The sequence below is a fragment of the Equus quagga genome, chromosome 14 (assembly GCF_021613505.1).
Source record: "Equus quagga isolate Etosha38 chromosome 14, UCLA_HA_Equagga_1.0, whole genome shotgun sequence".
NCBI classification, from domain to species: domain Eukaryota; kingdom Metazoa; phylum Chordata; class Mammalia; order Perissodactyla; family Equidae; genus Equus; species Equus quagga.
In genome coordinates, this window is record NC_060280.1 from 83,877,002 (window position 1) to 83,892,165 (window position 15,164).

Sequence of the window (15,164 nt, forward strand, 5' to 3'; positions counted from 1 at the left end):
CACTTTCTTGATAGTGTTCTTCGAAGCACAAAAGTTTTTAATTTTGATGAAGTCCAGTGTTTCTATCTTCTCTTTTATTCTTCTTGCTTTTGATGTTACATCTAAGAAACAATTGTTTCTTACAATTGTTCATTTTTGTATTATAAATTCCTAATTCTATTAGATAATGACAGAATCGCTTCTAATTTTAAAAAACTTATTAGGGATTTTTTTAATAATGGCTGAAAATGTCTACTTTTTACATTTTTATTTGAGGTTTCTTTGTGGAAGCATAGGATTGATTTTATAAAAGAAAATATATATTTTCCACTCAAGGAAAGTAAGATTCTCTCTCTGTGTAGGTCTCTGTCTCCTCCCATCTCTCTCTATCTCTGTCTCTTTCTGCCTGTGTGTGTGTATCTGTCTTTGTCGGTCTTTCTGACTCTCTATATATGTGTATTTATTGCTTTTATTTATTCATCAATTTCTCCATATCTTTAACTATTTTCTGTCTACTAGATCCTTCCTCTGTTTGTGCATGCTTACTGATTGTGATATCCAATTCCTTATTTATTTTTTATCTGGTATTTCTGAGAGAAGTATATTGAATATCCCAGTACAATTGTATTTTTATTTGTTCTTGCTTCTTGCATTTCTACTTGTTTTTGCTTTCTGTATTTATCTATGTTGCTTGGCGCATACATATTTATGAACAGGATATAATTTCCTTCATAAAATGTGTTAAGTTTTGGGGCCAGCCCAATGGCATAGTGGTCAGGTTCACACACTCCACTTTAGTAGCCCGGAGTTCACTGGTTTGGATCCCAGGCGTGGATCTATGCCCCGTTTGTCAAGCCATGCTGTGGCAGGTGTCCCACATATAAAATAGAGGAAGAAGGACATGGATGTTACCTCAGAGCCAATCTTCCTCAACAAAAAAAAGAAAGAAAGAAAGAAAAAATGCGTTAAGGATTAATACATAGTGTCCCATTTTACCTTGTTTAGAGCTTTGAACCTTACATTCCACTGAATCTGATATTAATATTACACATTCTGTTTTATTTCTATTTTAATTCTCCTAGTATCTTTTTGTGCAACCCTTTATTTTGAAAATTGTCAGTCTCCTGAAAACAGCTTATAGCTGAGTGTGATTTTTCAGTGCAATGTTCTGGTTATCTATTGCTGCATAATAAACCCCAAAATTGTTGACATAAAACAACCATTTTATTGTGCTCTTGGATTCTCTGGGCCAGGAATTCAGACAAGACACAGCAGATGGCTCTTCTCTGCCCCACACTGTCTTAGGCTCGGGCAGAAGTCTCACCTGGCAGGTGGTGACTCCAGTGGCTGAGGGCTGGAATTCTACCGAGGCATCTTCACTCACGTGCCTGGTGCCTGGGCTGGGATGACTCAAAAACTGGAATCATCTGGAATTCTCAACTGGGGCTCCTATCTCAGATCCCTCCATGGCGCTTCCACCTCTCACAGCTGATGGCTGAGTTCTGAGAGGGACGTCCCAGCACGGAGCTTACAGAGAGTGAGGCTGCCTGGAGGCCCGGACAGGGTTGCACGGCTCTCTGACCTCGCCTCAGTGTCCCACATTGCCACTTCTGCAGCAGTCTGTCGACCGAGGCAGCCACGAGCCCGCTCAGACACTAAGGGGTAAAACCACGGGCCCGCATCTCAGTGAAAAGAGCGTCAAATAATTGGAGGCCGTGTTTCAAAACTGCCACGCCCGATCCGCTAGTATCTATTTAATGGAAGAATTCTGTTTATATTTAGTGTATATTAGTCTATTATATTTAGTGTAATGACTGATAGTTACTCCTTTCATCTTACCTTCCATTAATTAATTTTATAGTATCATTTCTTCATTTGTCTTTTTGTATTTGTGTTTGTTTGATCAAGTAGCTGTTGGTTCAGTTTTTCCCTTTATTTATTCGGCTGGTCTACTAAACTTTTCCATCCTGTTAACAGTTACCTTCTCTTTTCTGAATTTTATAACCAAACACGCTTCTCGATTGTTATTCTAAAAACTCACCAATTATTTTCCCCACCAAGATGCGTCATTTCACCCTACTTCCCCTCTCCCAGTAAAGACATGAGATCTGTAAAACACTCTTATTTCACTCCTCCCCTCTCCCCGTCCCCCTCCCATCCCCTCATGAATGTTCATTTTATCTCAAGGTTCATTGCTCACCCCTGCTTCCTCTTCCCTTCATCTTTCCCCAAATTGAGGTTTCTCGACTTGCTAATTTCATACTCAATTAACTGTTTGCCTAGAGCGCTTTCTGTCATTTTTTCTTCAAATTGGGCACATGGGTAATATCTCTCCCAATTATTGCATAATCTCATGTTTCTTTCATTCCAGCGAGTAGGTTCTATCTTGCCTTGGCAGGGGTTTTTAGTTCAGTCCTCTTGTCGCAGTAATCCGTTGCTGCGTACCCCAGGAATCACAGAAACTGTCCCGATGCTCACAGGGTTGCAGACGGGGATCCCAATACCAATAAAAGTCTCATTCCTTTAAGTGAGTTGTAACTTCTTTCTGTCTCACATTTTGTAAGGCTTTTCCCAAAAGCCTCCAGAAGACTGTCTGTACTTTTCACTGGCTGGGGGAGTGTCCCATGACCGCCCTGGCGGAAAGGGAGGCTGGGAAAGAGGGCACCTGAAAAAGGAGAACAAGGTCGCCGTATCTGGCCTCCCAAACGGAGAATGGCTATTGAGTGGGCAACAGTGTCTGCCGACTGTGTCACACTCTGAAAATCCCAAATTTCGTGTTTTCTGTACCAAACAGGAAAGTCACACATTTTCACTACCTACTTGACGTCATTGCAAAGGGGCTACAGTGACCTCAGGACGGGGGACATGTTGACTTAATGAAGACATTCTGGCTGAATTAGTTAGTTCAGCAGGCGCATTAGTCCGCTCCAGCTGCTGTCACCCAATATCGCAGACTAGGCGGCTTAGACAACAGGCACTTATTTTCTCACGGTCTGGAGGGTGGGCAGTCCACGATCAAGGTGCCGGCAGATTGTTTCCGGCAAGGCCTCTCCCCCTGGCTTGTAGACGCATGCCGTCTCGCTCTCTCTTCAAGCGGGCTTTCCTCACTGTGTGCACGCAGTGGCAGGGGCGGTGGGGAGCTCCATTCTTGTGGGGATACTAATCCCATCAGCTCAGGGCCTCATTCTTATGACCTCATTTAACCTCAGTTGCCTCCTTAGTGTCCCCATCTCCAAATAGAGCCTCACTGAAGGGTTAGGGCTTCAGCATATCAATCGAGAGGCTACAAATGTTCAGTCCATAACCGCAGACTTGGTCAGTATCCCACTTATGTGCCCTCAGCATTCGCCATTCCTTTGCACACCCAGACTGAGGCGTTCTCTGAGACTATGCAGCCCATGCTCAGGACAGGTGGAAGTGCTGGGGGGTTAACAGTCCCCGGGAGCATTCCTTCACCAATAAATGAGGAGGTTGGGTGGATAGACACCCCAGCTCCCTCACCCCTCAGGTGGGCCGCTCTGAAGTGTCCATTCACGCTGCCTCTCGAGGTTCCCAGAGGAATTGACCCCCAGGTGCCCACAGGGAAAACTCACTTGATAATGTTTGCTTTGTTTTCTGCCTTCTATTCCCTGTCTCGTTTAACCACTTCCCCTCCCGTGTTTTCCAGGATCATCTCCCAAGTAAAACACTTGCACTTGAATCTTTGTCTCAATGTCCACTTCTTGGAGAACCCAACAAAGGCAAGGAGGAAAGGAAAGAACAAAGACAACCATTGCCTTAATGGAGTTGTCTTGGAAAGCCAGGATAGACCCTGGCAGGAAGGGTACAGCCTCTGGCACATATGAGATGCTCAGTAAATCTTTGTCAAATGAATGGCCAAATTTCTCCTTTGTGTTCCAGATATTGATGAATGTGAACCACCCTATAGTAGATATTGTGGAGCAAACGCTAAGTGTCGGAATGTCATAGGAAGTTTCAACTGTCACTGTGACTCTGGATATGAACTCCTCTCTGGGGGGACATGATTCAACAATTCTAATGAGAACACTTGTCAGAGTAAGAAAATTCTTGTCTTCTTGTGCCCCTCATTTTTCATTGAGTCCAACACCAGAAAAGATACTTTCTGTAGTGGGGCCAGGATGTGTTTGTATTTTCTGGAGGTAAATGGATGCTGGAAAGAGGAGGAAAAAAGAAAGAGGGAAGTTCATAGAAATAACGGGGTGAAGAAGGCAAGTGGGCTTTGGAGACAGAGATGATGGGGTAGTCACTAGACTAGAGTCTCTGGATGGCAAAGAAGAAAAACCCGCTCAGGCTAACACAAGCAGAAAAGATGAGTTTATGATAAGGATGCGTGGATATGTCTTAGAACTCAAGGACAAGAATACAGCGGGGCTTCTGGCATGAACTGAAACTGGAGAGTCAACGCTATCGGAGCGCTCCAGTCTCTGACGTTCTCTGGGCCTGCTCCTTTCTCCACTTTCCTTGCAAAGTGGTTTTCTCTGCTCCCTAGTCCACAGGACCAGAAATACGGCCACCAACAGCTCCAAATCTTACCGTCGTTATTGACCCAACCACCCAAAGAGAGATCAATTGTCTCTCTTTTGAACCTAATTGCAAATTTTTTTTGGAAATGTACAAAATTGCCCAGTTTGAGTCATGTGCCTACCTTTGGATCTGTGTTGAGGGGGAGGCGCTATGTTGTATAAGAACGACCAGTCTCGTGGAAACCGTATAGATGGGGAAAGTCTACACACAAGGAATGTGGGACTAGGCAGGCTATCCATGAGGTGCTGGCTACAGTTGATATCAGAAGAGAGAGAGTCTTTAAAGCTAAATTCTAGGATGCTGTTGGTGGAGAAACAATAATACTAATAGCTAGTATTTGTTTCGCTTGTGCTATGCGCCAGGTACTCCATAAGTGATTTACATTTACCATAACCATGTGAGGTAAGCACTGTTATTGCAGATAAAGAAATTGAGATGTCCAAAAGTTAAGTAACTTGCCCAAGGTCAGCCAGCTAATAAGCAGGTTTTTAACTTGGGTCAGCTTACACTGAGAGTCCACACTCTTAGCCACTCGCTATGCTGCAACGTGGGACTCAGAGAAGGCATAAAAGGGACAAAGCACTCTTATTCTGGTGCAAAAAAAATAAGTTATCCCTCTTTATAAGTCAAGATCCAGTCTGGAAAATAGAAGACACACCACATCTTTCAAACATCAGGAATTCCATATCGAGAGTAGGTACTGGTGAGGGAAGAGCTGAGAAGTCAAAAGAGGGATCGTGAGGCAACCCAGAGATCAGCAACAGCAGAAATCTGCAGCCGTTCTGCACCCAGAGGGACAGGGGAGGAAGTGATACTACCAGGGCTTAAGAGCTGCGTCCGTCTAATCAGAGTTGGGAACTTGGAAGAGAGACAGCCAAAGCTGGAGATGCCACAAGAGGTAGAGAAAGGGGGGACAAACACCCTGGCTCCTCCTTTCCTCTGCTCCCACGTTCCACCAGCATCTCCCACTGGCTGAACCTGCCAGGAAGCCACCGGGCAAGGGACCCTGGCAGGTGGAGTTGTCCATGTAACGGAACAGAGCATGGAAAAAGTAGGATCTGAGGGCACATTGACAGCTGACTGACACTTCTCTTGACAATGTACCCACAGACTGAGATTGTACCTGGCTTCTGATGTGTCTGTTAAACTCACTTTATTTTACAAGGCAGAAAAATGCTCTTGATTATTTTGCTAATTTTAAGAGCTCCTCACAGCCCTGTTATATGGATTGAATCCATCTGGGGTTAGTTATCACCAGGTTTGGTAGGTCCAACCAAGCCCCCGTGGGAAAGTGTGCAGCTTTCAGCCAAAAGTGCAATTTCTACAATGAATGTGGTTTCCAATAACAGACATATTCTAGACTCAGGGTTGTAGGTCAAAGTGCTTGAACTCTTAAGGCAAAACCCTCAATATTACAAGAAAGCCCTTTGTCCTTTTTAGCAAATAGACTCAGCTGAAAACCGAGATACAGGAGGTACAGATTTAGCCTCAACCTGATGGTGAAGCATGAGAAGCGACACACAAAGGTCTCATTCACAGCTGATAACCCAAAACTGACCCTCCTGTTTCACTTGTCGTTCTCAGCCAGGCTGAACTTAAAAATCTGAGGCATCTAATTTTCTGTTTCCTCGGCCATTTCAGTTTTAATGTCCACCCAAGACCGAATTTAAAAATTTGGAGCTCACCCTTTTCTGCTGCCTCTGTGCCAGGTATCTCCACCGCGGCAACGCTGACATCTGGGGTCTGATCAGTCTTGTGGTCATGCATTGTAGGGTGTTGACAGTACCCCAGGCCTCCACCCACTAGATGCCAGCCACGTCCCCACCCCAAGCTGTCACCACCAAAAGTGTCTCCAGCCATTACCAATGTCCTCTGGGGGCAAAATCACCCCCAGTCGAAAAACGCCACTCCACACCATGACAGGGAACTCAGGTTCTGATCCCCAAAAAGAGCGAGCAACCCGTCAGTAAACACGAAGAGTTCAGACCCTCGCGATGCAGTCACCCGCTCGCACGCCCGCCTCTCCTCCCTCTCCCTCGGTTCTGACAGTAACCTCCCGCAGTATCTTTTGCAGCAACCACCACCGCAGCGACCACCACCGCAGCGACCACCACCACAGCGACCACCACCACAGCGACCACCACCGCAGCGACCACCACCGCAGCGACCACAACCACAGTGACCACCACCACAGGGACCACCACCGCAGCAACCACCACGTACAGGAAAGAGGTGAGTGGAAGCTGAGCTCTGGAACCCAGCCAGGTAACAAATGTTTGCAAAGCCCAAATTAGCAGGTAGGGGTAGATACTATATGTTACATGGGTACTATATATTATATGTTCATATATCATATATGTGGTGTCATATATGTGATATATCACATATTATGTAACAGTACGATATATTTTAATACATTGTATGTTAATTATAATATAATATCACAGTGTTAGAATTTTTTTTTGAGGAAGATTAGCCCTGAGCTAACTGCTGCCAATTTTCCTCTTTTTGCTGAGGAAGACTGGCCCTGAGCTAACATCCGTGCCCATCTTCCTCTACTTTATATGTGGGATGCCCACCACAGCATGGCTTGTCAAGCACTGCCATGTCCACACCTGGGATCCGAACTGGTGAACCCTGGGCCACCAAAGCAGAACGTGCTCACTTAACCGCTGCACCACCAGGCTGGCCCCTATAATGTTATGTTTTACATATACCTGTGATGCATACATATCCGTGACTATGTTTATCGCTATATGTGTATCATCATATATCTCACATAGAGAAAGATAGATACAGTGTTTCCACATATGGGTGTGTGTGTTCCCGCATGTGTGTTCTGCCACCTAAAGTCAGGATCTGTCCCAGGCCAAGAAAGACAGACTAAGCAAGACTGTATCAAGGAAGGCTGAGCTTCTGGAAGAAAAAGACCCACATATCCAATGGCTTTATAAAGATGGACTTTATTACTTTCTGAATTAACAGTCCAGAGGCGAGCAGTCCAGGCTGGCGAAGGGATCCCACTCCATGAGGCCATTAAAGGCCCCATGTTCTTTCCATGCTGTGGCTCCACCACCCCCTGGCATCTTGTCCTCAACTGCAGTCAAAGCTGGTTTGCTGCAATGTTGCATTCGTACCAGTGGGGAGAGAGGAGAAGGAGTTCAGGGCAAGTGGTCTCGAGTGCAGGGTGAAGAGGGGAGAGAGGAGAGAAGAGATGCATGTACTCACTATGTGATAGGCTAGTAAGACTGTGATAATTTCCTTGGAGACATGTCATAAAGTGACAACCCAGAAGTTGCACATGTCATGGCCAAACCTAGCTGCAGGGGAGGCTGGGACAACATGGTCTGTAGCTGGGCAGCATGACCTGGATAGATGTTGAGGAATTCATTCAATTATTCAAAGGAAGAGGGGGAAATGGATATCATAGGACAGTTAAAAGAGAGAGACACTGAGATAGTGCCTGCTGGGTAGTAATCACTGAGTGTCTATACCAACTCTGAATTTTAATTAAAAAAATGATCCATGTCTCTGAGAACATACAGACCAGCAGAATGAGCTCATCCATCCTCCCCTCACTCCCCACCCTCACCCTGCCCCACTCCAGAGGTATTGCTCACGCCTTGACCTCCCGAGCTCCAGGCCTCCGGGTACGTGCTGCTCTCTCCACCTGAGCTCCTTTTCCCGATCCCTCACCTGGCTGGCTTCCTCCAGTCTTCTTTGCTCAAGACTCAATTCAGGTGGCACATCCTCCTGGATGGCCTCCCTAAACCGCCTCCCTCTGAGTTAATATCACGTCCCTGTGGTGGGAGGATGTGGAGGCTAGAAGTGTAGATGGGCTCAGATCCTGGCCCCACAGGGGCAAGAGACAGGGTAAAATGACAACCTCTCTGTATTCGCCAGAGTTCTCCGGAGAGACAGAACTAGCAGGAGGGACAGGTGCAGATACAAACAGATTTCTTGTAAGGAATTGGCTCAGGTGATTAGGGAGGCTGACGGGTCCCAAGATCTGCAGGTGGCGAGCTGGTGACCCAATAGTGTGGTTCCAGCTTGCATCCAGAGGCCAGAGACCCAGCCAGAGCTGATGTTTCAGTTCAAGTCTGAAGGAAAAAACCAGTTCCAGGGAGTCAGGGAGTCAGGCAGGAGAAATCCCCTCTCACTGAGATTTATGGTTCTACTCAGGCCCCCAGCGACTGGAGGAGGCCCACCCACATCAGGGCGGGCAGTCTTCGTGACCCCATCTGCCCATTCAAATGTTAATCTCATCCAGAAAACACCCTCACAGACACACCCAGAATGATGCTTGACCGACTATCTGGGCACCCCATGACCCAGTCACGTTGACACACAAAATTAACCATCACACTTTCCAAGACTGATTACGCGTGTGTAAGATGGGGGTGATGATGGCACCTCCCTCCTTGGGTGGATGGAAGCTCAGATGCAATAACATATGTGGAGCACTTAGCACGGCGCCTGGTCCAGAGCACGCCCCCATCCACAATGTCCTCTGGCAGACTGACAATATCTGTGTGATGTGTCATCGCCACATAGACGTGCACTTCTTGAGGGCAGGAATCAGACCAGGCCCACACGGGGAGCTCAACAAGTGTTCACTGAAGTAATGAACAAATAATCATGTGATCGACAGGAATGTTTCATTATAAAATTTCATTGCCAGTTTCCTCAAAAAGTTAAAAATAGAATTGCCATATGACCCAGAAATTCCACTCCTAGGAACACAACCAAGAGAACCGAGGACAGGGACTCAGGTACCTGCACACCTGTGTTTGTAGCAGCACTATTCACAACTACCAAACGGGAAAAACAGCCCATATGTCCACCACAGATGAATGGATAAACAAAATGTGGTCTAGGCATCCAGTGGCATATTATTCAGCCATAAAAATGAATAAAGTCCTGATTCATACAGCAATAGGGATGAGCCTTGAAAACGTGATGCTCAGTGAAAGAAGAGAGACACAAAAGGTCACAGAATGTGTGATTCCACTGACAGGAAATGTCCAGAGCAGGCAGGTCCAGAGAGACCGATGCAGTTTAGCGGGCGTCAGCCACCTGGGGGGAGAAAAATGGAGAGTAATTGATTAATGGGTAGGAAGTTTTATTTTGCAGTGATAAAGATACTTTGGAACTACACAGAGGTTATGGTTGCACATCATGAATATACTAAATTGCCACTGAATGGTACACTTTAAAAAAGTGAATTTTGGGGGCTGCCCCATGGCCCATGGTTAAGTCTGCGTGCCCCATTTCGGGAGCCCAGGGTTTTGCCAGTTCGGATCCTGGGTGTGGACATAACACCACTCATCAGGCCAGGCTGAGGCGGCGTCCCACATGCCACAACTAGAAGGACCCACAACTAAAATATACAACTATGTACTGGGGGGCTTTGGGGGAAAAAAAAAAGAAGAAAGAAAAAGAAATGAATTTTATGTTGTGTGGATTTCACCCCAATAAAAAAATGCATGGCTGGGAAAAGATAGGTGCAAAGTCATCATGCTGGATCTGACGCCATGATAACAATTCTGAATGGCAAATACTGTGGTGTCTACTCTGTACATATGGGTTTAAAACCAAAACGATTTCAGTTGTCATTTGGAGGAGAGAGAAATTTTCTACGTCAGGCAAGCAGGGTAGGAGGGGGCTCCCAAACTAGAAACCGCAGCTCAGAATTTCCACGAAGACTCATTAGGTTGAGTGAGAAGAACACTGAAAATGTCTGTTTGAACCCTGGTCCTGAACGTCCCTCCAGGGCTCTTTAAGAGCCACTTGTAACACGCTGGTGTGATAGCATTTTCTGTTTAGGAGCATTCGTTCAGCCCGGGGATGCTCACTGAGCACTAACTACTTGCCAAGGACCGTCCCAGGTGCTGGGAAGCAGCTGTGAACAAGCCAAAGTCGCCATCCTGACGAGACGTCCTGTCTGGTGCTTCAATGTGCCCACGAGCCCCCCGGGGCCAGGGCTAATGCAGATTGGGCTTCAGGGCGCCAGGAGCCTACCTTCCTAACGGCCCTATTGCGGGTCCACGAGCCACCTCAGAGCACCAGGACGTGGGCGTCCGCACAGAAATGGTCTTTCAAAGAACCTGGACTACCCTTTTTTTTTTTTCCTTTTTCTCCCCAAAGCCCCCAGGTACATAGTTGTATATTCTTGGTTGTGGGTCCTTCTAGTTGTGGCATGTGGGACGCTGCCTCAGCGTGGTCTGATGAGCAGTGCCATGTCCGCACGCAGGATTCGAACCAACGAAACACTGGGCTGCCTGCAGCGGAGCGCACGAACTTAACCCCTCGGCCACAGGCCAGCCCCCTGGATGACCATTTTTCAACTTCCCCTGGCCTTTCATTCTTCTCCGGCCATGGGTCCGTCTCTTTGCTATCCTTCACAGACAAATTTCTTGATTTACAAAGCCCGCACAGAGTGACTTTCGATCTATAACTCTACTTCAGCCTTTCTCAGCTTTGTATAACGTGTAATATTATAACGTTAAAATATTCGAGACTGGCATTCTCTGCTGAGGGGCTTGTCCTGTGCGTTATCGTGTGCTGAGCACCACGTCTGGCCTCCACCCATTAGATACCAGAAGCGTCCCTCAGTGGTGACAGTCATAAACGTCTCAGACATTTCCAAATGTCCCCTCGGGGTCAAAATCTTCCCCAGTGAAAACCACAGGTCTGTTTTGAGCAAGCTTACCACTTCCCTGTTGGTAAAAGATGTTCCTGGTAACTAACCCTTACCTGGTGTTTACCGGGTACAGACGCTGTTCTAAAAATGCAGCATCTCTTTTCTCATTTAATCTCCCCAAAAGGCTGTGGGCTCCTATTACTGCTCCCATCCTAAGATGAGGAAACTGAGGCACTGATCAATTGAGTGACTTTCCCAAGGTTGTAGAACCAGTGAATTACGGAGGTGGGATTCGAACTAGGTCCTCTGGCTCCAGAACCTGCTTTCTCGTGCTTTCTACCATCCCTCGGGGTGTGGGACCTATTGGGTTGGATTTCCTTAAATTCTTTATATCTTCCAAGGTGCAACAGATTGTTGACAAAGTCGAATCACTTCTCAGCAATAAGACTCTATGGGAAGAGAAGAGAGATGTCGCATCCTGGGCCACAAATATTCTCCAGGAGACGGAGTCGAATGTTCTAAAAACTGCCTTGAAAACCCCAAACCAAAACAACCAGCGAGGTCAAACTAGTACTGTGGGTAAGAAGAGAGCAAGGCGTGGTGCCTGGGGCTGGTTTCTGGCTGGGGCTGGATTCAGCAATTAGAAAAATAAGTAAACGCGCTGCGTGAGTCCATTTATACAGGCACGCCTCAGAGATATTGTGGGTTCGTTTCCAAACCACCACAATAAAGGAAGTCACACGAATTTTTTGGTTTGCCAGTGCACATGAAAGTTATGTTTACACTATACTGTAGTCTGTTAAGTGTGCAACAGCATTATGTCTAAGAAAAATGTGCAGACCTTGATTTAAAAATATTTTATTGCTAAAACATGCCAACCGTCATCTGAGTCCTCAGTGAGTCACAACTTTGTTGCTGGTGGAGGTCTCGCCTCGGTGCTCACTGCTCAGGGCGGTGGCTGCAGAAGGCTGGGGCAGCTGGGGCAACTTCTTAGAATAAGACGCAATGAAGTCGCCACGTCAGTTGACTCATCTTTTCACGAGCGATTTCTCTGTAGCCTGTGATGCTGTTTGGTGGCATTTTACCCACAGCAGAACTTCTTTCAAAATTGGAGTCAGCCCTCTCAGACCCTGCCACTGCTTTGTCAACTAAGTATATGTCATATTCTAAATCCTTTGTTGTCATTTCAATAAGCTTCACGGCATCTTCACCAGGAGTAGATTCCATCTCAGGAAACCACTTTCTTTGCTCATCCGTAGAAGCAGCTCCTCACCTGTTAAAGGTTTCTCATGAGACTGCAGTAGTCCAGGCACATCTGCAGGCTCCACTCTAACTCCAGCTCTCTTGCTGTCTCGATCACACCTGCAGTTCCTTCCTCCACTGAAGTCTTGAACCCCTCAAAGTCATCCATGAGGGTTGGAACCAACTTCTTCTGAATTCCTATCAATGTTGACATTTTGACCTCTTCCCTGAATCACGAGTGTTCTTGATGGCGTCTAGAAAGGTGAATCCTTTCCAGAGGTTTCCAATTTACTTTGCCCAGATCTGTCAGAGGAATCACAATCTAAGGCAGGAATAGCCTTATGAAGTGTATTTCTTTAATCATAAGACTTGAAAGTCAAAATTGCTCCTTGATCCACGGGCTGCAGAATGGATGCTGTGTCAGCAGGCAACGTTAATCTCACTGCACATCTCCACCAGGGCTCCTGGGGGACGAGGTGCACTGTCAATGAGCAGTGATATTTTGAAGGGAATCTTTTTCTGAGCAGTAGGTCTCAACAGTGGGCTTAAAATATTCAGCCAACCATGTTGTAAACACATGTGCTGTCGTGCAGGCTTTGTTATTCCATTTGTAGAGCACAGGCAGAGTAGACTTAGCACAATTCTTAAGGGCCCTGGGATTTTCTGACGGTAAATGAGCACTGGCTTCAGCTCAGAGTCACCAGCTGCATGAGCACCTGACAAGAGAGTCAGCCTGTCCTCTGAAACTTTGAAGCCAGACATTGACTTCTCTCTGGCTATGAAAGTCCTAGATGACGTCTTCTTCCAATAGAAGGCTGTTTTGTCTACACTGAAGATCTGTTGTTTGGTGCAGCCCCTTCATTGATGATCTTAGCTGGATCTTCTGGAGAACTTGCAGCAGCTTCTCCATCAGCACCTGCTGCTTCATGTGCACTTTGATGTTAGGGAGGCGGCTTCTTTCCTTAAACCTCATGAACCAAGCTCTGCCAGCTTCAAACTTTTCTTCTGCAGCTTCCTCCGCTCTCTCAGTCTTCACAGAATTGAAGAGAGTGAGGGCCTGGCTCTGGATTAGGCTTTGGTTTAAAGGACTGTTGTGGCCGGTTTGATCTTCTACCCAGCCCACTAACACTTCCTCCATTTCGGCAATAAGGCTGTTTCACTTTCTTATCATCCCTGTGTTCACTGGAGCGGTGCTTTTCATTTCCTCCAAGAAGTTTTCCTTTACGTTCACAACTTGGCTAACTGTTTGGCACAACTGGCCTCGCTCTCAGCCCATCTTGGCTTTCAACGTGCCTTCGTCACTAAGCTTAGTCGCTTCTAGCTTTTGGTTTAAAGTGAAAGATGTGTGACTCTTCCTTTCACTTGAACACTTAGAGGCCGTTGTAGGTTATTAATTGGCCTAATTTCAATATTATTGTGTCTCAGGGAGTAGGGAGGTCCGAGGAGAGGGAGAGAGACAAGGGAAGAATTGCCAGGGGGTGGGGCAGTCAGAACACACACAACATTTATTGACTAAGCTCGCCATCTTACTTGGGTGCTGTTTTTGGAGCCCCAAAGCAATTACAATAGTAACATCAAAGTTCACAGATCACAGGTCGCCATAACAAATATAATGATAATGCAGAAGTTTGAAATACTGTGAAAATTACCGAAATGTGGCACAGAGACACGAAGTGAGCAAATGCTGTTGGAAAAATGGCGCCAAGAGACTTGCTCGACACAGGGCTGCCACAAACTTTCAACGCGTAAAAATCACAGTGTCTGCGAAGCACAATAAAATGAGGTCTGCCTGTATAAAACTCTATAAAATGCAAACTAGTCTATAGCGATGGAGGAATCGGGGAGGGCGGAAAAAGGGGATGAGAAAATGTTAGGAGACTGTGGGGGATGGAAACGTTCGCCAGCTCCACTGCGGTGCTGGTGTCACCCCTACGACCCATCAGATCACATACTTTCATGTGTGCGGCTTCTTGCCCATCAGTTACACCGCCACAGAGCTGTTAAAAACCGTCAACAGTTTCCAATCCTGGGTCTGGGATTCTGGATTAAAGGTAGTTTTTTTGTTTTTTTTAATCCAGTGACTTCATAACTTAAGCACATGTCACAGTGGAGCTATTTCAGCCACCCTGCAAGGAAAGTCTTCCTATATATTTGAAAATAAAAGTACTTTCATTACACTTGTCATACATATTCATTACTTAACCATGTGAGGAGATAATACGTTAATTATCTTGACCGTGGTAATCATTTCACCATGTATCAGTGTGCCGTCATCATACCGCACACCTTAAATATATACAATTTTTATTTTTAGAGATAACAGTAAATAAATAAAATACCATAGCAAAACCAAATATTAATTTTTTTAAACATTAGAAAAAAACATAAACAAAACTAAATTTAGACCAGCCACATCTGCCCACATCCAGTCTTCCAATCCTATACCTCTGTGGGCGCGTGTCTGATGAAGGGGCACATCTCTGCTGTGTGTATTTTACATGCAGTTCCGCAACCTGCTTCTGAACCGCTCTCCATGTAAATTGTCTACATCATCATCACCTGTGTTACTGTCTACATCATCGCCTGTGTTACTGTCTACATCATCGCCTGTGTTACTGTCTACATCATCATCACCTGTGTTACTGTCTACATCATCACCTGTGTTACTGTCTACATCATCGCCTGTGTTACTGTCTACATCATCATCGCCTGTGTTACTGTCTACATCATCACCTGTGTTACTGTCTACATCATC

The 15,164-nt window shown here is 46.0% G+C and overlaps 1 protein-coding gene across 1 annotated transcript in view; it reads left to right on the forward strand.

The window, feature by feature from the left end:
- Nucleotides 1-6,389: 6,389 nt before the first annotated feature.
- The window catches only part of ADGRE3 (adhesion G protein-coupled receptor E3), a 34,539-nt gene continuing 25,764 nt past the window's right edge, over nucleotides 6,390-15,164 (forward strand). The window contains exons 1-3 of the mRNA XM_046638275.1: nucleotides 6,390-6,456; nucleotides 6,599-6,756; nucleotides 11,569-11,746. Of these exons, the coding sequence (XP_046494231.1) occupies nucleotides 6,390-6,456; nucleotides 6,599-6,756; nucleotides 11,569-11,746 (403 nt within the window). The remainder of the gene's footprint in view (nucleotides 6,457-6,598; nucleotides 6,757-11,568; nucleotides 11,747-15,164) is intronic.